The sequence below is a fragment of the Berghia stephanieae genome, chromosome 1 (genome assembly GCF_034508935.2).
Source record: "Berghia stephanieae isolate SIO BIC M18660-M18661 chromosome 1, UCSD_Bste_1.3, whole genome shotgun sequence".
Taxonomy (NCBI): Eukaryota; Metazoa; Mollusca; class Gastropoda; order Nudibranchia; family Aeolidiidae; genus Berghia; species Berghia stephanieae.
In genome coordinates, this window is record NC_088360.1 from 105,137,088 (window position 1) to 105,162,557 (window position 25,470).

A 25,470-nucleotide genomic window follows, 5' to 3' on the forward strand; every position below is an offset into this window, starting at 1 on the left:
TTTAAAAAAAATACTTTGGCTTCCTTCCACCCTTTGGTACTTGTCTTCCATCTGTTGTAGGATTGACTCTGTAGTAGAGACAATTTTCTATCGAAATGTTGATTGATTGATAAGAGGTTGATGATGATTTTTCCCCCTCCTTTTGCCACCCACCTTTCATGACTATGCTTTTTTTTTTCTTTTCTTTCTTTCTTTTTTTTTTTTTTTTTTTTTTTTGCTGTTCCCGTTTTGACTCGCAGGAATATCGGATTATGCCGAGATCGTGGAGGAGGAAGATGACTACAGCTCTGCTGATGGTAACTATAGATTTTCAATATTCATATCTCTTATATTAGTCATGCTCTCTCTCTCTCTCTGACTTTATTTGCTAATAATAATTTATTATTGAATTTTCGAATGTTATCATTGATTTTACTTATATTTGTAAGATCCCACAGCCATATAATTTCCACGGGGAGAGACGGGATTAAGTCAAGTAAAAAAAAAAAGTAGTCATTCAGATCCATAGGGACATAGGCAATTGCTTGCTACCCTTTAGATAGGATGATAGTATATCGCAATGTACTTTCCACTAGTTCTTTCAGACCCTGCTACCCAATCACTGCTGGGTGGACATATATATATATATATATATATATATATATATATATATATATATATATATATATATATATATATATATATATATATATATATATATATATATATATTGTTTTGCAATTTTGTGGCCTTGTATTTATTATCCATCATAATGGATGGAAATTTACCCCAAAACAAGTTTAATCTTCGAGGCAGTGGATTCAATATTCAGTAGCCTGTTCATTACGACGTAATACCCTTTTTGTGAGTGTGGCTCTCATTTTCTACAAATAGCATCTAGTTGGTTTTGGTTGGTTGTTGTCATGTTTGTCTTCGGTTGATAAACAATACTGTTGTCTCGTCCTTACATCTAGTTGTCTGTTTTTTGCTATTATTAATTATATCATTATCAGCTATGAGTGAATTAGATATGATGTGGATATATATATGTATATATATATATATATATATATATATATATATATATATATATATATATATATATATATATATATATATTATACCACCCTCGTAGTGGACTGTTAGCTCATCACATTTGATCACTTCTCATGTTATAATATAGAATGTTTGCAACTGCTTTTAGTGTAGTCTACATACACTATTTTTGTTTGTTTCCCATCGCCTCTAGATGGTATTTCATGTGTGGGTCAACCAACCAAATGCCAAAAGAAAAAGGAGATTCTATAGTTTAAAAATGATTTCACGTATTATCTATCGTAAGCAACACGATTCATATCGTCCATATCACATCAGCAAAAGAGTATGGACGCCCTGTTTATAATATTGAGCAATTTAACAGAATAATAATAATAATAAAAATAATAATAATAATAATAATAATAATATAATAATAATAATAATAATATAATAATAATAATAATAATAATAATAATAATAAGCATATTTCTATAGCGTCTTTCGTCGAAACCTCAAAGCGCTTTAAAGAAAATAAAAAAAAATAAAAAAATAAAAAGGTCATTGTTTACCCAGGTAACAATAAATGTTTCAAGTCCAATTCAACCAAAATATTAAAACAATTCAGTTTCAAAGCGTACCCTTGTCTGTGCTAAAATTATGCTTTATCACAAAACCATTTGTTAGTTATTTCTTGTTGTTTGATGAAATACGTACAAAAATACATAATGTATTATTTATGTTATGTCATTCAAATCACCAAGGGTCACTTAATGTAAATGTTGCTGCTCGAAGCTCGAAGAAATAAATATGAAATTGAATGTAATCTTCAATTTAATTACAAAAACAGTTCAAATGAGCGTTTCGGGTTTCCCCTTTATAAAAATAAACAGGATCAATGAAACACAACAGATGAATGAGATAATGTGATAGTGGCGTTGAGATACGTCAAATCTACAGCGAAATGGGAAATTGTCGTTTTTGTGCCACTTTTTAAAGACCGTATAATTTATTCTCCCCAATAGAACATAACATAAAGCCTAAGTACCCCTCGACCCTTTTCATTGACTATAAATTTAATTTCATTTCTTCTGTATCTAAATCGCTCCTGACATAAAATACCACTTTGAGGTGACAAGTTGCATTTTAAATTGGCTTCTTCTTGATTCATTTTGATTTTGTCCAAAATAAAAATAAAAATTTTAATCCAAATTTTTTAATATTAAAATTTTTTTTATATACAATCGTTGGAATTCCTGTATACTTTTTATACTTATTTTAATTTTTTTTTCAAGTGATTTTTTAAAACATTTTACTATTTTATACATGTTTGCCTATCATTTTTTAATTTATACTTGTAAATTATCAATGCTGCTAGTATGATTGGCAGATTGGACTTAGTGTATTAAATTCGCGTCCTCTTGTTTTTGCTGCTCATCAAAAAAAAAACAAAAAAAAAAAAAAAAAAAAAAACCAGCAATTTTTGAATGTTATTTTAAAAAAAAATGTTTTGGTAGAACCCGACGTGAACTTATTTTCAGGTCTAATAACTTAAGGCAATCACAAGCTTGTTTTGATATTGTTGTCATGGACTATATAGATAGTATGCGCTTTGCTAAGAAGCTCACAACTATTTTTTTTTTGTTTTTGTTTTTTGCCATCAGCGTTTATGAGTAATTCTCACTAAACTGTATTAACCAGACTCTAAAAGTTCATAGTTACACATAGTTTTGTGTGTTGGTCGGTTATACTTCCGGCCGGATGGCAATATTGTGAACTTCTTTGCCAAGCGCATACTATCTATAGAGTCCCCCGCCCCCTCCTCCCTGGGTTATAATTCGGGTTATCAGACTTGACAAATTGGATTCAGTACTCTGATGTCACGCGCCCGGCAACGGCGGCCATCTTGGTTCTAAACAAAGAAAATCATTACTTTTTATTCTTCATGCTAGCTAGAACTTTTCGTCCCTTTTCGTATGCCTTGTGATCAGAATGTGTAAAAGTCAAAACATAATCAAATGTATGGGTTTGTTTTCCTCTGGAAACGCTTTTATGCTCGCCGGAGAAATATTTCATACGGGCGTCCGCCATTGTTCTGATAGTTTAGAGCCAGTGTTACTAAGTTACCATGCGTCATAAGGAAGGAAGTGACGTTACGACTACGGAATCTTATTATAAGACCATGCTGGTACAATCCATCCATTTTTACAAAATGACGGATGGTAACAAAGGTCAAAAAGGAGTCATGCAAAATTATTGCTCATCGTGCATTGTCGTTATATTGGAGAGGTTATTTTATTTCATTTCATTTCACTTCATTTCATTTTATTGAGCAATGAAAAATATTTATTCCCAAACTCAATTTGTAAAATGTATCAAGGTGTATTGGTTTGTCCCCATAACGCCAGTCTACGTGGAACTTATAGATTATAGTAATATATTTTGCCTTTGTCGTAATCCTTCTATGTTTAAACATGTATACTTGCGTTAAAACAAAAAAAAAATCGTATCAATAGAAATGCATTTTAGAAACTGAGATCATAATATTTTTTTCAGCTCATTAGGATGTTAGTATGAATTAGACCCTAGAATGTATTAGGATGATAGTAGGAATTAGACCCTAGAATGTATATGGATGATAGTAGGAATTAGACCCTAGAATGTATTAGGACGATAGTAGGAATTAGACCCTAGAATATATTAGGATGATAGTAGGAATTAGACCCTAGATAGAATGTATTCGGATGGTAGTATGAATTAGACCCTAGAATGTATTAGGATGATAGTAGGAATTAGACCCTAGAATGTATTAGGATGATAGTAGGAATTAGACCCGAGAATGTATTAGGATGATAGTAGGAATTAGACCCGAGAATGTATTAGGATGATAGTAGGAATTAGACCCTAGAATGTATTAGGATGATAGTAGGAATTAGACACTAGAATGTATTAGGATGATAGTAGGAATTAGACCCGAGAGATAATGTATTAGGAATGCATATGTAGAGAATTAGAACCCTAGAATGTATTAGGATGATAGTAGGAATTAGACACTAGAATGTATTAGGATGATAGTATGAATTAGACCCTAGAATGTATTAGGATGATAGTAGGAATTAGACCCTAGAATGTTAATATTGTATATGTGGATGTAAATATTGTATTGCTCATTTGATTTTTTTTTTTAATTTAGAAGCAGAAGTCTGAACTCGAAATATTGATTTTAAATGGGTACATGTAGAGTTTTATTCCAAACGTTATCCGTGTACGAACTTCAGATTTTTAGGATTTTTAGCAGAAAAAAGTCTGTAGTGCTGATAAGTTGGAGTGTCTTATTCATCCATAACTGACACTTTTTATTTTTGTTCAGATAATTCTGACTCCTTTTCATCTACCTGTCACGGAATTTATTTTATTAAAGAATACACCGTACAAATTGTTCTCGCATTTGCTACTATTCAAATTATATACTTTGTCATTCAATAGCCTAAGGATGCATAAGATTTATAGATTCACCTGAACTTTCAAGCACCACCAATATCTAGATGTCTTGAAAAATAAATGATTTTTCGGATTGCATTCACTATTCTCTCTATCATCGTCATCATCACCAAAGATGTAAATCTTCCCCCCCCCCCCCCCCCCCCCACTAACCATTATGTAAATACCAATGAATACATTCCTGTATTTGTTGACCACCCAATCTGTCGTTCTTCTAGGTAAATTCAGGATGCGAAGTGTTTACAGAAAGAGTAAGTTGTCTCTACACCACCTTTGCAAAGTGGTCTTGTCTTGCCTGCTTTGTGAGCATATGAAGCAAATTTGACACAGTGACGGACACGCAATGTCCGTCCTGAAATCAGCATGAACTTATCATCAACTCTTCCTCTAATGAATACGAGCATAAATTGTCTTTCTTGGCAAAACGCATCTACGATTTTAATGTTGATTATATGATGTAACAGCCTGCCTCTGTTGATAACCCCTTTTCATGTTGCGATGGCCGGGTTTCAATATGATTTTGGAAAAAAATATTTGCACTCTTTGAAATAAAAAAGCTGTTTTTTGTTTTTTTTTGGTGTGGGAATATCTTATCTCTTGCTTAATTAACGAATAATTTTAACGGTTATTAGATTATTAGATAGTCTTTTTTTACGAGCTTGTGGAGTGTGTGCACCTATCTGTTGTAAACGAAAAATAAGCAAGAAACTTTAAAATACAAAATCTTGCTAATTAATATTGAAACTCATAAACTAAACAAAGAATTGTAAACTTCATATTGCTATATGCAGAGTTGCCTACTTGAAATTTCAAAAATTCGTAGTTTCCAATGGAGGGGGGGGGGGGGGGGGGGGAATGAGAAAGTCACTTGATACCTTGAATAACATATTGTCCCACATGATCAACAGTGCCAAGTCTTTAAGCAATCCAAGGAACTAAATTATGTTCCTTTTCAACAAGATTTATTGAGTTCAAAGAGGCGAATGCAGTCCTGTCGCTGGAGCCAGACATTCGTATTTCTATGGATTTTTCGTAGTACTAGGCAGATCTGCTTTTTGTACTTACCTTATTTTTTTTCTTGTGTATTTGTGTGTATTGAATGCGTGACACTAAATCAACTCTCTATTATGCACTGTATTATGTTTTGTTTACATATTATTTATGAATTGTAAACATTTAAGTGTATTCCTCTAATTGGAGACCTGTGCTAGTGTCTGGATGAGACTTTTAGGTGACCTCAAACTAAGTACTTTGATGGTGTGCTCTTGGAATCTACATGTTTCCTATTTGAACAAATTCCCCTTTGTTCTACCTTTTCTTGGGTGCTTTAATGGTAATTCTAGAACTTTTTACTATCCCATTTTCTTCCTTTTTAATGGCGCTGATGTGACCTTAATGTGTTGCAAGCGCCATAAAACCCTTAAAAACAAAAAACAAACAAATCATGTCTCTAATAATGATTGTTATGTTGTTTTTGTTTTGAATAATATAATGGTATGTAAACATGTAAGTGTATTCCTCTTAGTGAGATCCTGCGCTTATTATGTCAGTCTAGATGAGACTTTTAGGTGATCTCAAATTAAGTACACTGGTAGTATATTCTTGAAATCTATATCTGATCCCTATTTGAACCAAATTCCCCATTATCTCACTTTCCCTCGTGTGCTTTCAATTGTAAATCTATAATTTTTTTGACTATCCAATTTTCTTCCCTTTTAACTGGCGTTGACATGACCTAAACGTGTCGCAAGCAAGCGCCTTAAAACAGTAGTGAGTCAAGCAACGGTTTAATTAAATCACTTGTCTCATTTTGTTCCAAGCAAGCATGACGTTTGATTGCGTTTGATAAATTGAAAATGATAATCTGTATTCTCCATTGTTTTTCTGGATCTGTTGCTTTCGTGTTGTAATAAACGGAGCATTGACACTCACTTGAATTGCGAGTCATTTAACCAACTTTGTGTGTGTGTGTGTGTGTGTGTGTGTGTGTGTGTGTGTGTGTTTGGCATGTGGTTATTGACAGTTGATGAATCTATTTGAATATGAAATGCATCTTGTGCATTTTATTTTGTTCTCTCATTCTCCTCCCCCCCCCCCCTCTCTCTCTCTCTCTCTCTCTCTCTCTCTCTCTCTCTCTCTCTCTCTCTCTCTCTCTCTCTCTCTTCTATCTCTCTCTCTCTCTTCTCTTCTTCTCTCTCTCTCTCTCTCTCTATCATCATCATCATCATCATTCTTCTCTTCTTCTTCTTCTTCTTCTTCTCTTCTTCTTCTTCTTCTTCTTCTCTTCTTCTTCTTCTTCTTCTCTTCTCTCTTCTTCTTCTTCTTCTCTCTTCTCTCTCTCTCTCTCTCTCTCTCTCTCTCTCTCTCTCTCTCTCTCTCTCTCTCTCTCCCTCTCTCTCTCTCTCTCTCAGCAATTTTGATAACACGTCATGAAATGAGTGATAAAGATAATTCTTCATCCTTTCTGTATCGTACTTTTTTCTCTCGTTATGTTCTCCAGGTCACGAGTCAAAAAGTGAACTTTGCTGTGGTCAATATTCACTTTATATTTTAAGATATATATTTTTTCTTTTTTAAATGAGGAACGTTGAATGCATTTTAATTTATGTTTCTCTCCCTAAACTCAATGTTGGTCAAGAATATCACAACTGCATTCTGTTGATTATGGTGTTGATAGACTTTATCGTGATTAATTAATCTAATCATGAATGAAGTTCAATGTTTTACGAGTCAGTTATAAAGTCTTAAACTTGGCTTTCAGGGTTGACTGCATTATGCCGTACCTTGAAAAATCAACAACACATATTTAAAAATTCACAAACAAAAATAAAATAAAATAAAAACAAAAATAAACAAAAACAAAACAAACTCTTCTTAAAATATCAATGGATTTAAACGACCTTCATCTTCTCAAAAACTCTCAAACCTGGGGTTGTTGTTTTTTTTTTTTTTTTTTTTTACAAGATGAGGGTCATTTTAATCGTTCAATATTTGAAGGACGAGTATTCTGGCCAAAATTTTGACTCTATGTTGTTGTTTTTTGTTTTTTTTAATTACATCAGACATGTCCCATATCAAATATATGTTTTAATTCATAGATGTTGCATCCTTTTATCTCAACATCGTAACATATTATGGAAAAAAGGGAGATAATTGTCAACTATTTCTGTCTCTTTTCACGTTTTCACCATAGCCATCCATGCCTACTAAAGACAGCACATGTGTTATTAATTTATTACAATTTCTTTCCAGCCCTTAGAGTGCCTGTAGGCAATGGCCCTCCTTTCCATGTGCCTGGAGGTAACAACACGTTTGAACATTTCCATCTCTCTCTCTCTAGAACACCTTGGTGGTTTTTTGTCCACATTGATTCCAACGTGTGTGGCAGGTTGTGTTGCCAGTGCATTCACATTAATCTTTTTACACCAGTGTGTAGTTGGTTGAACAAACAGGTCTTGGAATCCTTAATTTGTTTTCCTGTCAATTTTGAATTTTATTTTTTTCCCTCTCTCTTTTTTTCTTTCTTTTAAAAAAAATAATTATCTCGATCTTTTTTTAAAACTTTCAGTTTTTAGTCTCTATTTCTTTTTTTCTTTTCTTTTAGATTTCTTCTTATTTCTTTTTATTTATTTCTTTTTTTCCTTTCTTTCCCAAAGATGTTTTGTTTCGGAAATGTGCAAGTTTTGATTGTTTAACAGAATGAAAATACCAAAAATACTGCTCAGATATTATTATTATTATTATTATTATTATTATTATTATTATTATTATTATTATTATTATTATTATTATTATTATTATTATTTATTATATTATTATTATTATATTATTATTTTATTATGGTTATTTTGTTGTTATTATTATCATTATTATTATTATTATTATTATTATTATTATTATTATTATTATTATTATTATTATTATTATTATTATTATTATTATTATTGTTTTTATTTTATTTAATTTAATTAATTTATTTTTTAAAAATATATTATCTTTTTTAAAATTGTTGTTTTTAGTGCACGTGAGAGTGGGATACTAAATTAACCAGATTGATGAAGCGATTATTTAAATTGTTTTATATGTTGTCTTTCAATATTCTGTCTTTAAAAATAGAATTTAGATTTCATCTTTTCAGATTGAGTAGATTTCTGGCCTTTCACGAATCACTAATTGGCAACTGGACACCTTCTGTTTTTATCCTTGTAGATCTCTCTCTCTCTCTCTCTCTCTCTCTCTCTCTCTCTCTCTCTCTCTCTCTCTCTCTCTCTCTCTCTCTCTCTCTCTCTCTCTCTCTCTCTCTCTCTCTCTCTCTCTCTCTCTCTCTCTCTTTTTTATTATTCAGATCACATTATGCAAAACGATCAGTTGTAGACGGTGGGAAAAACATTTCAGTATCTCATGCACTCTTGTCAACATTATCAATGGGGTTTCAAGAAACCTTTTGATAATTTTTTATATATTTCTCATTGGTTCAAATGTAATTTTTCAAAAGATAGTTGTTTTTTTAGTTGTTTCGGATTTTACCAAAAAAAAAAAAATATAAAAATAAAAATAAAAAACTCGTCAAGAGCCGTGTAATATTTTAATTTCTATTAGGAGGGAGTCAAAGCATAATGATTGTTTCTAAAGCGCTTTGAGCACATTTAGTGGATATTGCGCTATATAAAAGCTCTAGTTTTATAATTTGATCAGATTGATGATAAATGATTTGATGTTTTTTTTTTATACTTTCGTACTCATGAACATTTTGTTACACCATGGAAAGGATTTTTCACAAGTTTTAGTTGTTTATCTTTCATCCTCTGAGATTTTAATTTTCAAAATTTTTATAAATTTGTCATTAGTTCAAGTGTAATTTGTCAAAATTTATTTTTTTGAGTTGGTTAAGATTTTTTTTTTATTGGGGGGGGGGGGGGCAGTGTGGCTCAGTAGTACGGTCTTTGCGTCTGCGTCGTACCCAAAAGTACCAAGTTCGATCACCCGCCTTGTTCTGTGGTCTTGAGCAAGTCATCTCGCCCTAGCTCAATTTGCGGTGCTGCACTGCGGCTGACGCCTGGGTTACTCCAGTCGACCTTAAAGACAAATTTCCCCTTGGGGATGAATAAAGCGAATCATTTTTTAAAAATTTATTAATTTATTATTTATTATACTTGTGTAGCCAATACATAGGGCATCCTAAATTTATTGCTTGGTCTACCAGTACTTCAAATTAAGCTACTTACTATTGTATTTGCTGTTAACACAATTAAGGCTATGCCTTGTTCTCAGTATATTAATCGCTATGATCAAATGCACTTAACATTCTCACTTTTTCTGAATCTCAAGATAAAAAGCTTGGTTCAGGTTTTATTTCAGTGTTAGAAAATAATTATTTTGACCTAAGCCCCAGCTTATGTTTACAAATATCACTGAACTAAAGACCTAAAATAGATATTAAAAAAAAAACAACTAATGAATGATTGAATGAATAAAGAAATAAATGAAGGTATAAATTAAATCAAAAAGAAATGCAGCTATGTGGTCTAGCGGTGTAACACTCGCTTTTGGATCGGAAGGTCCTGGGTTCGAGCCTCAGCGCAGAGTTGAGTCCTTGGAAAATGCTCTTTATTTACTCACACTCTCACCGTACTCGGGTGTAAAATGAGTACATGGCCGTCAACAATGTTGTCTCTGTCGTAAAAAAAAATTGCAATAGCAGGCGTCATATCCCGTTCTACATGTTACACATGTTGCTGTTCGTCAGAGATCCCTTGTAAAGCGGTTTTAACACGTTTTTAGTTAAGTTCTTATAAAGAAAAGTAAAGAAAAAGAAGAAAAAAGGAAAAAAAAAAAAGAAGCAAAGAAACCACTTGTATACATTATATGATATTTCTATAAAGTACAATGCACGGTTGGGTCTCTTTGCTTTGATGGGGTTTTGGCCCAAAATATGGTTGCACTCTATAAACATTTTCTCTCCCACCTTTTGTTTGTTTGCAAAAATTGGAAATGATGCGTTTTATTTAGACAGTACAAAAGAATGAAAAATTCAAAAAAAAAATGTATTGATGATTTCCCTTGGCATGTCAATTTCATTTCTTCTTCCCTCTTTGTAACCATTAGTCAAATTGGTATTTTGTTTTCGTCGTTGTCATCCTCATTAACACCTCAATGATTTGTTGCCATTAATCAATACAGCAATCAATCTATCATCATCATTATTATCATCATCATTATTATCATCGTCACCATCATCATCATACCATTATTTTCATCTCAAAACACTGTCCTATGATCAAACATTGAACAAGATTAACACCCTTGTATTGATAACTGCTGTAATTTTCCATTACTTTGAAATGCAATGCTTAGATGCCCTAACCAAGTCTCTCTCTCTCTCTCTCTCTCTCTCTCTCTCTCTCTCTCTCTCTCTCTCTCTCTCTCTCTCTCTCTCTCTCTCTCTCTCTCTCTCTTTATCTTATTTACTTATATCTTATCTATATTATATATATATCATTTATTTTTCTAAATCATGGGTTTCAAACCAGATGTGATAAATTTGATGATGCTTTTTATATGTGAAGCAATAAAGTTAACGTATTTCTATTCTCTTATGCTGATACTATTCTTATTATTATTATTATTATATTATTATATTATATTATTATTATATTATTATTATATATATTATATTATTTTTATTTTATATTATTATTATATATATGTATTATTATTATTATTATTATATTATTATTATATTATTATTATTATATTATTTTATTATTTATTATTATATTATTATTATTATATTATTTATTATATATATTATTTATTATTTGTTTTGTTGTTATTATTATTATTATTATTATTATTATTATTATTATTATTATTATTATTATTATATTATTTTATTATTATTATTATTATTATTATTATTATTATTATTATTATTATTATTATATTATTATTATTATTATTATTATTATTATTTTATTATTATTATTATTAATTTATTTTATTTTATTAGTTATTAATTTTTTTAATCGTATACTCCAGGCAGGTAGACGTTTGCTGGATCATTTAATTTTCATTCTCGGATTCCCTTGATAAGTTTTAGAGTTTTATTTCTTGTGTGTTTCCACGTGTCATGTCTATCCGACAAATTAAATGTTAAAAGTTGTCTGTTCGTGTCTGCTCAAGATTGTATTTATATATGTTTTCTGTAAACAGCAAAACTGGGATATTTCAGTCTGTGTATGTATGTTGTTGATGATTAATAATGTGTTACCATCTTGTTTTATCCAGCCAGAGATTATGAGATTCCCCGTGAACACATGCGTCTGGTGGAAATCCTGGGAGAAGGCCAATTCGGAGATGTTTACAAAGGAATGTATTTTGATAAGGTGAGAGATCATTATGATAAGATGATTTTTAAATATTTAAACAAAAAAAATCAAATTTCTTGTAAATTTCATTTTGTGAATCTGTAGTTGAGGTAAATCATGGGATATTGGACTTGCACTTAGCGAGAAAGAGGAAAAAGGGACACCCAAAGAATAGATAGTTGGATAAGGTAAAGGGCAATATGAAAGAACTGGGCCTGGTGGAAGATGATGCTCTGAACGGAGATGCATTGAGATGTGGCATTCATTATGGCAACCCTGCAAAATGTGGGATAAACTGAAAGAAGAAGAAGAAGTATTGTAAAATCATTCGAATGACAAATAGATAAATATTTTTTGTCCAGTTTAATATTACCTAAATGAAATAACTTTTATTTCCCTCTTGACTAAAGAGGGAATAATTTTTTTAAACAACAAAAAAAAAAAAACCCAAAAAAAACCAGCAATGTTGTCCCTTCCTTTACGTCTTCCCCCTACCTCCAACTAAATCGTGCTGACTAGTGATTTGGGTGGTGAAAGAAATATGTGTGAGTGGCTGAGAAAACCCGGAAAGATGTGCAAATTTCATACATTGAGTTATGGATGCAGTGGTGTAGACCACATCTTTCTGATCATTTACCACTTTAAATGTTCTTTCAAGGTCTATTAGAACCCAAGTTATGATTTTTTTCGCTGAATATAAAATTTGTTGCTATGGGGAAACACTTTATCTTCGATTTTGGCTCATATCTCGAATCGAAGCTTGCAGCATCTTCCTGGGTTTTCTCAGCCAACCTCACATATTATGAATTTATTTGATATACATTCATCCAAACAGATTGCTTTGAATTTTTCTGAGTGGGGTTCCTTACCTCCTATGGGAGTTCTATCCCCCTAAATCTGTTTTCCAACTTGCTTTCTGTCTATGTCTTGGAATGAGATTACTTGGTCTTGTCCAGGCCATTGCCGGATACCCTGGCTGAAAGGGAAACAGTCAAATGTATGCTTAATTTTGGGAGATGATGTTTTTTCCCTTGTACTAAGTACTTTGATAGCGTGCTCTTGGAATCTACATATGTTTCCTATTTGAACCAATTCCCCTTTGTCTTACCTTTTCTCTAGGTGCTTTAATTGTAATTCTTGAACTTTTTACTATCCTGCTTTCTTCCTCTTTACTGGCACTGATATGACCTTAATGTGTTGCAAGCGCCGTAAAACCCTTAAAAACAAATAAACAGCTTTGAATTTTTTGTCACAGTGATTTGAATTGTCATTGACTATATTATTATTATTATTATTATTATTATTATTATTATTATTATTATTATTATTATTATTATTATTATTATTATTATTATTATTATTATTATTATTATTATTATTCAGCATCCTTTCTCATTTCATGGTTCTCAGGAAGGTATGCAAGTCCCTGTGGCCATCAAGACTTGTAAAGAAGATGGAGAAGAGTCCATGACAGAGAAGTTTCTGGAAGAAGCATGTAAGTTGTTGTTGATTTTGAAGAAGAAAAACAAAAGAAACTTGGAAGACGTTTAGCTCATCCTCCTTCATAGGGGTTGAACACATGACAATGAAGAAGAATTAAGTAATGAATGAGAATGAAAAAAACTCCCACCCAAATAAGCTTTTATAATTGCTCAATATCGGCTTAACTCACTCAATCCTAGAGATTTTGCTACTTTTCAATATTGAAAAAAATGTATTAAAAATGAATATATACATAAGATAGTTTTATTCAACTACCATGAACATTTAAAAGAACATTAACTATGATACTACGCCTATAATGTTAAGGTTGAGCGAGTTAACGTGCTCAAAGCGTTTTAGATTTATGACTCACTGCTTCCATTGATATTATGTGGGAGTGATAGAGATGCAGAAAATGAATTCAAAGTTAAATAGTCAAATATATTAAATTTTAGTTTACTTGATATAAATTATTTTATCTATAATTTTCTATTTATGATGAAGACAAATCAACCCAATCCATCATCATCATCATCATCATCATCATCATCATCATCATCATCATCATCATCATCATCATCATCATCATCACCACCAGCACCATCATCATCATCATCATCATCATCATCATCATGGCTTATCCCTCCTGGACGTGACCCCCTCCACAACTGCCAACCCAAACAAGCTTCTGTCCTGGGTCACATTCCTTCCACATTCATTCACTAACTTATCCAATCGTTGATGTTTTGTGACCATCTTCTCCTTGGTCTCCCTCTCTCTCTTCTACTCCCCACAATACTTTATTATCTTATATCATCATCATCATCATCATCATCATTGCCCTTTTCACCCTGGGTCAGGGAAAAGGCCACAACCAAACAGTTTCCATCCTTCTCTATCTGGAGCTAACTTTTTGATCTCATTCCATGTCTTATCACTTCTCTGTATACCAGCTTCTCTAATTCTTCTCCATGTTCCTCGTGGCCTTCCCCTTGATCTTCTGCCCTGAGGGTTCCAGTCCAATACTTATCCTACAATACTGAAAATCACGGAGACGTTGAAGAGACATTGACAATTTTCCTACATTCCCCCTTGTTTTTTCAGACATAATGCAGCAGTTTGATCACCCTCACATCGTCAAGTTGATTGGGATTTGCTCCGAGAATAGACCTGTATGGATTGTGATGGAACTAGCCAAGTATGGAGAGGTGAGGAGGATAAAATGAAAAAAAAAAAAAATAAAATAAATAAATAATTTTTTTTTCAAAAAGCTTCTTAATATTCTGACATACTCTAAAAAAACATGTTTTCAAATTTGGGTCAGAAAACTCGCCCTACAAAATAAAGGTCAATCGATTTAAATGACCCATATCTTGGCAATAACTGTCAAAACTGGGGCCTCCAGAAGTCCCAGGTTTGAGAGGGTTTTTTTTTTTATGTTGACAAGATGAGGGTCATTTAAAAGGATTGATATTTGAAGGACAAGTTTTCTGACCAAAATTTTTGAATACATGTTTTTTTTAAAAGAGTATGATAGTATTCCAAAAGGGGTTTCCCTTTCTTGAGAAAAAAAAATAATGTAAAAATAGGTAAATTTTTCTTGTCTAATAACTAGAATTTAATGTATTATATGGATGATGGAAATTACAAGTCTTAAAAGTTTGTTGTTTCCTCCCCACCCCTCTCTTTTCTCTCTCTCTCTCTTTATCATGATATTGGTATCCTTCTTCAGTAAATTCATATTAAACTTTGACAAATGAACAATATGAAAAGGGACATAACTCATTAAATTTGATTTTGTGATATGTACCCTCCAGGTACCCCCCTCTCTCCCCCCCTCCGTGGTTTAAAATAAAGTATATAAGACAAAGCAGATTGTTCGATCACAATATTGATATTATCTTTGATTGATTTCTTTTCTTTTTTTTTTTTCCCTTAGATGCGTGCCTATCTACAGAATAATCAGCAAAGGCTGGATTTAGTCATGTTGATACTCTATGCCTATCAGTTGAGTACGGCCTTATCTTACTTGGAAAGCAAGAAGTTTGTTCACAGGTAATCCATCCCTTTGTTGGTATAATTGTTGTCATGTTGTCATTCCAAGGGAAGTTAGGAGATATTACACCTATAAAAATATCAAATCAAGAAATTAAGGAGCAGGTGCCGGTGTAAGATTAAAGAACTGAACAAGTGTGTATGAAAGGTGCCAGACAAAGCAAGAAAGAAAAATACAAGAAAAAAAAAAAACCATCCCAAAAAATCAGTCGACCTCGACTGGGGATTGAACAATTTAAATCGATCGATATTTGAAGGAGGAGTTTTCTGATCAAATATTTTAATACGTGTCATTCCAGAATGTGGCAGTTAATTGGTTTATAATTAATTCATTTGTTTTTTTTTGTTTTTTTTACAACTACAGGGATATTGCAGCAAGAAATGTGCTGGTGTCGGCCCATGACAGTGTTAAACTCGGAGACTTTGGCCTGTCCCGATGGGTGGAGGAACAATGTTACTACAAAGGTCTGTTTGAACAATTAGGATTGGTTTGAACCATTACAAAATTTGACTCGTTTTCAATTTTTCTTTTATCATTTAAAAAATATGTTTGAAAAGTTTTCAGTTCACTTTAAATAAGTTACATGTTCATAGAAGTAGTAAGCCTCGCAGTCCGAATGACGCTTGCTGAGAATTATGTGATTCAGTCATAGTCGATGAGTATAGCTGCTCTCTCCGTCCATGTTGTTAATTGTTTCCATTGGTCACGGTCCTTGGCCAGAGTTTTGAGGCTGTCAAGATCTTGTTGTGACTTTAGTACGGAGGGCACTGCAACATTTCTTAGTTCTTCAGGGGTCAAGTCAAGTCTCATCTGAATCCAGAAATTTCTGATATGTAGAGAAATTCTAGTTCAGGGTAGTTACTATTGATGTTGGTGGTCTCCCTACATATTTGTTGCCATGAAGGAAATGTTCCGTCATAGGACGCACAAAATTATGCTTGCAAACCAGGGAAATATTTTTATTTAGAAAAATTAAAAATGAATGTTGGGGCAGCAAGTTGATGCCGACTGTATTGACCGTCTCCATTTCATTTTATTGATTTAAAAAATCAGCTTTTATATAGCCCAATATCCACTTAATGTGCTCAAAGCGCATTAAAGGGGTCCCCGTCCAACAGCAGCACGTAACATGTAGAACAAGACATGATGCCTGTTAGGCGATAATACCATTTTATTTTCTCCGACAGAGACAACGCTGTTTAACAACCAGGCACTCATTTTACACCTGAGTACGATGAGAGAATGTGAGTAAAGAGGGGTCTTTTCCAAGGACTCAACTATGCGTAGAGTGAGGCTCGAACCCCAGGACCTTCTGATCCGAAAGCAAGTGTTATACCACAAGACCATGTACTGCATAAATTGTCGATAGTTCAGAACTAGTTATTCAAAACTTATAAAATGATTTATTTGTAATTTAAACTTTTTTTTTTTTTTTAAATTCATCTCACTGCGTGGAGGAACAGTGCTATTATTTAGAACTGGCTCGATTAATTTGTTCTGTTTTTCTATTCCAGCATCTAAAGGGAAACTACCCATCAAGTGGATGGCACCAGAGTCGATAAACTTTCGACGCTTCACAACGGCCAGTGATGTCTGGATGTTTGGTATGGACAAAGTTGTCACTTCATATCGATGGTCGGCGGATCAAAGCTCTGATGTCTACATACGAGCTTTTCGCACCATGTTTTATTTAATTTTGGGCAGATCAGACCTCTGCCCATTCTGAAATAAAACGTGGTGCGCAAAGCTCATATGTAGACTTCAAAGTTTCGATCCGCCGATCGTGAAAATCAGGACTTCAGAGGTTTGATCTGCTGACCATTGATATGTTAGGTTTTCTTTTTGAAAACAAAAACAAAAAAAACGTATATGCAAAAAAGGTTTGTTTGTTACAAAAGTTTGAAAATAAAAGAACAAAATTTTAATCAATGACCATGGCGAGGATATGGTTTATCATCAATTTCAACATTTAAATTTTTGCAATAAGGTAGTGTGAAAATGTATTTAGATTCAAAATGCACAATTCCATCTGTTTCTATTGAATGCTTTATCGTCATGAGCATCATCATTTTGATTTTTTATTCATTTTTATTTATATATTTATTCATTTATTCATTCATTCATTCATTTATTTATATATTTATTTTCTTTATATTAACCATTTTAACAATAAGACATTCACTGGGTGGGGTTCCCTACCTCCACAGTGGGCAGGGAGGTACATTCTGTGTCTTCTATCCCCCCATACCTGCTTTCCAATTGTTTCCTGTCGTTGTCTTGGAATGAGATTACTTTGTTTTGTTCTGATCCTTACCGGAGTTCCTTGGCTGGGAGGGAAACAGTCTGATGTATAGTTATAGTTTTGGGAGATGATATTTTTTTCCTTGTAAATCATCTCTCTGTTATGCATTATATTATGTTAAGTTTATATATATTATATGATTGGTAAACATTTGAGTGTATTCCTCTTAGTTGGGACCTGTGCTTGTGTCTGGATGAGACTTTTAGGTTATCTCAAACTAAGTACTTTGATAGTATGCTCTTGGAATTTACATCTGTTTCCTATTTGAACAAATTCCCCTTTGTCTTACTTTTTCTTTTGTGCTTTAATTGTAATTCTAGAACTTTTTACTTTCCCATTTTCTTCCTTTTTACTGGCGCTGAAATGACCTTAATGTGTTGTAAGCGCCGTAAAACCCTTAAAAACAAAAAACAAACAAAACAATAAGACATTCAAGCAGTTTGAATCAGAAGACTGGCTCTATTTGAGAATATAGTGGATTTTGTTTTTTGTTGTTAATTTTTTTTTCTTTCTTTTTCTTATTTAAACATTGAGTAATCATTTTTTTTTTTTTCTGATTTGCCTTTCAGGTGTTTGTATCTGGGAGATTCTGATGTACGGAGTCAAGCCTTTTCAAGGAGTCAAGAATAATGACGTCATTGGCAAGATAGAGGTTGGGGAGAGACTACCCCTTCCCCCTGGATGTCCTCCCTCCCTGTACAACCTGATGTGTACCTGCTGGCAGTATGAACCTTCTAAACGACTCGCCTTTGCTGATCTCAAAACCTGGCTATAGTAAGTTTCTGGAGCATTGTGTGGAGAGTAGGTAGTCGATAGCTTAGGAATGTCTAGTGAAAATACAATGGACACGCAGATTTATAGTGAAAATACAATGGACAAGCAGATTTATAGTGAAAGTACAATGGACAAGCAGATTTATAGTGAAAATACAATGGACACGCAGGTTTATAGTGAAAATACAAAGGACAAGCAGATTTATAGTGAAAATACAATGGACAAGCAGATTTATAGTGAAAATACAAGGTGACTTGCTCAAGGTCGCACAACGAGGCGGATAGTCGAACTTGGTACCTTTTGGGTACGAAGCAAAGTCCATACTGCTGAGCCACGCTGTCCCATAAGTGCAGATATGTCGAATTTTTACTCAACACTTTGTCATTGTATACATTTTTCACATAATGATGATTTTGCCAATCTGTTCTGTTGTCGAGCATAAATATTATTTATATTAAATTAATTGTTCATTTGACCTATTTTCAGTGAGATACTTGAAGAAGAAAAGTATAGACAAGAAGAGGAGATGCATCGAGGCAACCGACGTGTTCAAGCCATTTCTTGGGGTAAGCTTTATCCATTTCAGATAACTCTACAAAGCCGTGTTTTATATCGGGTCTTGGTAAGTGTCACTTCGGTGCACATATTTGCAGGTCTGATAATCGAACGCAATTTTGGGCCTGATTTAACATTGTTGTAATGGATGATTTTTTGTGTGTGTTGGTTTGAGAGTATTTCCATTACAACAATGAGCCCAAATAATTTGGAAAATCAGACCTCCAAATAAGTGTACGTTGCTGTCAGCACAAAATTTTTAAAATAGGATTTACTTTATTTCATCTTCTTCGAAGGCCAAGATTGTAATACAAAATGTCACCATTCTTCTTATTTCTTTTCTTCATTTTCTTTTCTTTTCTTTTCTTTTTTCGTTGTTAAAATGTTCAATGTGCACGTATTTGACATATGTCTAAAATATAGGTATATGTTATTTATGTATAATAAATATGCTGTCGTCGTGCGCTTTGAACATTAGAATCATAGAGTATGTGGTGTCTGTGACTACGAATGCTGTTATTATTACAACTTTGAAATGATATAAGATAAGATGTTTTCCTTTGTTTTTTGTTTGTTTGTTTGTTTGTTTTTTTTTATAGTAAAATGATTTTAAAAATGAGAAAAACGTTTCTTTTGTTTTGTCTATCAAAATATTTTCTTTTTCTTTTTTTTAGCTTCCAATGGGTCTGATGAAGAAGCCCCACCCCCTCCCAAACCAGCCCGACCCCAATATCCCATATCACCAGCAGGCTCCACCCCCAACCTCTCCGGCTCTACCTCCTTCAACAACGCCAGTGTGGGCTCCTTGCCCCACCACTGGAACAGCACGGCCAACCTGCCCCAGGGCCACTCCACCCCGATCGGCCCTTCCCCAAACATCGACGCCATCAAGAGCCAAGGCCCACCCCCTCCTCCGTTACAGACGCAGCAATCCCACGGTTCCTCCATTCCCCGCTCCATCGCTGTCCAGGAGCTTCACCAGCCCACCATGTCCCCACAGCCCGGTGCTCACATGGAGTATAACCTCAACAACTTCTTCCCACCCTCTGGTCACATGCAGGTAAGGATGAAAAACAGTTCCGAATGGTCAGCATTGTTGGCTTGTCATAGTTGAAATATTCTTTTTTTTTTCTGTCATATTGTCGTTGATTTCACGTATTACCGTAAGCGACAGGTTTCACATACTCCCATATCATAAAATAAAAATATTGACACATTACGACATAGCAATGAAGGCTTTTACACACTATCGTATGTGTTAAAATTACGATTTATCCCAAAGTTACTAGTTATTTCCAGTTGTTTTATAAAATAAATACATAGTTGATAGTAAAGAATGCATAGGGAAAATACAATAGACAAAACAAACTACTTGTCCATTGTTGTATTTTTCTCTGTGCATATTTATCTATCATCTTACTATGAATATATTTTATACATCATTCCAGTGATCAAACGTCGCTTTAGATATTACATGAAAACAACGACAATATTTGATAACTTATCTTTAAAGAGCACTTATAGTTTTTAGAAGACTATCTTCATATCGCACATCATTTATCTGGCAACTTAAACGGGGTAAGGTTACCCAAGCTTATTTATGCCATACTTTTTTATTCTCATTAATATTGGTTATGGATTCTCTCAGCATAGCTTATATTGATATTGATAGATAATTAATTGTATGACAAGAAGATTCAAACTTTGTCACAGAGTATTTTATAGTTTTGGTAAAACGATAGAGCTGATTCTTATAGAACATTTGGCCAGATCCAACAGAAATGATCAACCTGTGGAAATTGAATTTCCACAAATTCAAGCCACTGCCTCAGGGTAATGTACAATTAAGGTCAAATGGAATGGAAGTTTTAATTTAATTAACGAAGACAGATGATTTGGACATTGTCAAGAAAATACAATGAATGAAGCGCTAAAGACAGATGTCCTAAGTGTTTTATTCTTCGTGTTTTGTTGACAAAGGGGAAATTGGAAACATCGACATCATCTGCCTTCCCTTATTAAATGAAATCTTCCATACCGTTTGACGCTTGTTGTATATTTCTTTGAGCTCCAAGCAACAACATTTGGATTATACACACTTCATGATTATGAGTAAACAAAATGATAACAAATGAAATTTCATGTTGTCTTTGTGAGAATTTTAGTTAAATCAATAATATGCATTCATCGAGGAGACCCAAATATTTTTTTGTTAATCAAGAGAGAAGAAAAGAAAAGAAGCAAAATTGAAATTTCCCGAATTTTTAATTGATTAAAACAAAAACAACTTATAAACGCTAACTCAGTCAAACTTACTTAAAGAAAGTTTTAACTGACATGAGTTATTATTATATGGCATAGAAATGATAGAGAAAAGTGAGTGGAGCAGGCCCTTATTTGATCATAACAAGAAATGAAGTGAGTAGGAAAATCCAGAAGACAACAGGGAATAAAAACTTCGCAGCGGCGATGGGGGCTCGAACCCGCAACCTTCCTGGTACGACAACACCACCTAGTCGGGGAGATCGTGACTCTACCGTATGAGCTATCGTACCAGGAAGGTTGTGGGTTCGAGCCCCCATCGCCGCCGCAAAGTTTTTATTCTCTGTCACCTTCAAGCACTTTCCTACTCACTTCATTTCTTGTTTTTATCATAGAAATGATAGATCGCAATTTCAGAATCCAACATTGCATGTTCTCCTTTTTTTTCTTTTTTTCGGCACGTAGGTTGAGAAATAGTGTAAAAATTTGAATAGACTTGTAGTGTTAATCTTGAATAGAGTTTTAGAGTTAAGCTTATTAGGTTTGAACCTTAATGGCATCTTTTTTATTTTGTCTTTGTGCACGCCTTAAAAAAAACAAAAAAAAAAACAAAAAAAACAACAACAAATAAAAGAACAAAACTTGGGCGAGATGCTCTTGGGATCGATGGGTAAGTATTGATTAATATGGCCGGTGTCGATCTGTTGTCCAAATATAATAACAAAACCTGTTTTCCTCAGATCTATGTCATGTCATGTCAGGCCCCTTATTTAACTAGTTAAAACGTGTTACTGTTGTCTCATTGGTTTTGTTTTTTTTTAGATATCGTTCTGATATAAATATAATATGCACAGCTTTAAATGTCGGTCGGTTTTAGAATATTAAGCTAACTTCTAGAATTTAAAAAAAAAAAAAAACAGGTGAGGAGAGAAACATTAAATCAATTTTTAAGGTACAATTTGTATTTGGTTATTTTTTAATGAAAAGAATAGCAGAAATCACTCTATTCCCTCCCTTTGATTTTATTGAGCACATTTTTTGATTACATTATTTCCTGTTTTGTCATTGACCTCATGCTGTTGCTTTGTAAAGGAGTGAAGCAATCTTTTTTCTGCTAAGGATGGCGTTTATGGTGTTAAGTCTCGGTTGTTGAAAGGATTAGTTTATTGAATGTCTCTTGAAAAGTGATAAAACGCATTAATTTTTGAAAATGAAAGATTTATCAAGTCATTGTACCGTTGTTGTTATGTAAGATTGTGTTTGTCTCATATGATTTATTATTACTTCTTTAAAGAAGAAACATATGAAAAACTTTAGCATTTATATAAAGCACTATACACTGAACGTGCTCAAAGCGCTTTATAATTTAAGTTCACCAATTTATGTCAAATTAAGTTTTGAAAATAAGTTGATCCTTTAAAGAGACAGGGTATTCCTGTTTTGTTGTTTTTGATTGTTTTTTGTTTTTTCAGTGATATAATTCTGCAATGCTAATGTAATGCCATAATAATAATAATATGTTAATATATCTTTTTTTATTATTATTATCTTTTGTTAAATTGCTTTATTTAAATCAACATTGTGCTATTTCCATTTTAAAAAATTAAAAAATTTAAATATTGATTTAAAGATAATATTGTGGACTGGGTCAATACCAAAATTAGCATTCTATACATAGATAGATAGATAAAAGCATTGCTTTCACAACTATAGACATTTTGCACTTTTTATACACATGAATTGGATAGCTTGCTTAACCCTGCTTTATGACCTTTGGTGAACTTATTGGAAATACTGCTTATTTCTCTCTCTCTCTCTCTCTCTCTCTCTCTCTCTCTCTCTCTCTCTCTCTCTCTCTCTCTCTCTCTCTCTCTCTCTCTCTTTCTCTCTCTCTCTCTCTCTCTTTCTCTCTCTCTCTTTCTTTCCAACCCCCCTCTCTCTGCTCTCCCTCCCCTGTCCCCAAACCTTTCCCATCTTCCTTATTCATTTCAACAACTAAATGCACAGTTGTCGCTGTGTGTTTAAATCAGTGTTATGTCTCTTAGAGGCTTCAAATATAACGTTTGTGTAGGTATTTGCGTGCGTGTGCGTGTGGCTTCAGCCGTGACAACTTTCTCTATTTTCTCTCTACCTCCTCCATCCATCCCCACCTTCTCTTTCCCACCCACCCACCCACCTTCCCATCAACCTCACATTCGTTCCAGGTATCCAGCAGTATCAATCAACAGCCCCCACCCCCTCACCCTCACATCACCATCCCAAACCGCCAGCAGCAGCAGCAGCCACCATCATCATCATCAACAACAACATCCTCATCATCAGCATTCCAACACCTACCACCCGAGCAGCAGCAATCCATTGTAAGCAGCGGTGCCTATAACCCGTCATCCTACGTCACAGCGCCGCCACCCTCCGCATCGGTGGTATCTCCCACGTCGTCCACCGCCTCGCCACAGCTACGGCGGGACCCCCCAGTCTTCAACATGCCTCCACCCCCTCCCCCAACCTCTGACAGTTACCAGATGATCTATTGCGGGGGTGGTGGTGGTGGTTACAGTCAAATTGGTACCCCTCTTTCACCACCTCCTGTCACTCAGGTAATACAACGGCCAACTAATAACCTCTCATTTGTTTTCCTTTGTTCTAATTCTTTTATTGGTTTTAATCCGACTAAAAATATTAAAATATTGTCGTGTCACAATGTTTGTGTCGTACTTCAGTACTGTTACTTTTATATATTTTTATTTTCACCGTTGTAGCTGTCAACCAATTCTTTTCTTTTTTAGACCAAAAAAAAAAAAAAAAAACATTTTAAATTTGATTGTCTTTATAGGTGATGAAATATCAAGTCCAAACATTTTATAGTTTTAGTATAAAGGCATTTAACTTTAGATATTTGTTTACATCCTGATAACTTTGAATTTGTAATCTCCCACTTTGGTTTTTCCTCTTTCAACCCTTCTCTCTTTATTTCAAAAACAAAAGGTTGAGTTGTTCCCCCTTGGCTTTTGAGATTTTAAACCAAAAAGAAAAAAATAATTTTTGACTCTTGATTTTTCCCTTCTTTTTATGATTTAAAAAAATGGTGCTTTTTTACTTTTTTAAAAATAATTTTTTAATCATTTGCCTTTTGTTTCTGTTTTAGTTTTAATACTTACTTGTTTTATTATTTTATTATTTACTTTCTTTTTCTTCACGGTAAATGTTTTTGATTGTATCTACTGACACAAGATGATTTTAGTCAATTGATTTGACCCTCTTTTCCTTCCTTACCGCACCGCTGTCCTGTGTGTTAGATGCTCCTTTCCCATGCACACAATAAACACTCTGCATTTTGTAGTTATTGATATGTCTCAAAGTAAAGTACAGAAAAGTGAGTGGAGCAGGCACTTATATTGATAATAACAAAATATGAAGTGAGTAGGAAAGCGGCAAAAGACAACAGAGTATATAAAAACATCACGGCAGCAATGGGGTCTTGAACCTGCGATTTTACTGGTACAACAACAACTCCTGGCCGGGGAGATCGTGACTCGACTGTGTGAGTTGTGGGGGGGGGGGGGGGGGGGGTGTGGATAGCTCATACGGTTAGAGTCGCGATCTCCCCGGCCAGGTGGAGTTGTCGTACCAGTAAGGTCGGGGGTTTGAGCCCCCATTGCCGCCGCCAAGTTTTTATTCTCTGTCGTCTTCTGGCGCTTTCCTACTCACTTCATTTCTTAATATAAAGTACAAGCACTTTAGAAGAAAAAAAAAAAATAATGGATCTAATTTGTGTTTGACAGGCCCTAAGTCGTCATGAAATTCCAAATTGAAAGAACATATTGAAAATCATGCGCTTAAACATTGAGAAAGTAATTCTATCGCACTTTGGAAAAAACATGTGTTTACAATTTGGGCCAGAAAACCTGTCATTAAGCGAAAAGTCCCAGGTTTGAACTTTTTTTTTTCCAATATAAGGGTCAGTTTAATTGATCGATCAAGTTTTATGGCCAAAATTTTTAATCCATATATTTTTTTCAGAGTATGCCAGAATTGTATTGACGTCTGACTCAAATATTTGATTCATGCGCGATTCGTTTTCATGTCATTTGACCTTTTAATTTGTGTATTTAATTTTAAAGCCATTTTAAATAATAAAACCTTTTATTCTGTGCTTA

The 25,470-nt window shown here is 33.6% G+C and overlaps 1 protein-coding gene across 6 annotated transcripts in view; it reads left to right on the forward strand.

The window, feature by feature from the left end:
* LOC144962662 (focal adhesion kinase 1-like) overlaps window positions 1–25,470 on the forward strand; it is a 105,244-nt gene that overhangs the window by 70,103 nt on the left and 9,671 nt on the right. The window contains exons 13-25 of one of the 6 annotated variants that reach the window (XM_078895776.1): window positions 240–296; window positions 4,734–4,766; window positions 7,768–7,815; window positions 11,803–11,900; window positions 13,293–13,377; window positions 14,469–14,572; window positions 15,304–15,419; window positions 15,784–15,884; window positions 16,935–17,024; window positions 18,292–18,496; window positions 18,983–19,062; window positions 19,726–20,111; window positions 23,518–23,910. In XM_078895776.1, the coding sequence (XP_078751902.1) occupies window positions 240–296; window positions 4,734–4,766; window positions 7,768–7,815; window positions 11,803–11,900; window positions 13,293–13,377; window positions 14,469–14,572; window positions 15,304–15,419; window positions 15,784–15,884; window positions 16,935–17,024; window positions 18,292–18,496; window positions 18,983–19,062; window positions 19,726–20,111; window positions 23,518–23,910 (1,796 nt within the window). Of the gene's footprint in view, window positions 1–239; window positions 297–4,733; window positions 4,767–7,767; window positions 7,816–11,802; window positions 11,901–13,292; window positions 13,378–14,468; window positions 14,573–15,303; window positions 15,420–15,783; window positions 15,885–16,934; window positions 17,025–18,291; window positions 18,497–18,982; window positions 19,063–19,725; window positions 20,112–21,947; window positions 21,984–23,517; window positions 23,911–25,470 lie in introns of all 6 variants that reach the window. The other 5 variants (XM_078895777.1, XM_078895778.1, XM_078895779.1 and 2 more) reach the window with 5 other exon arrangements.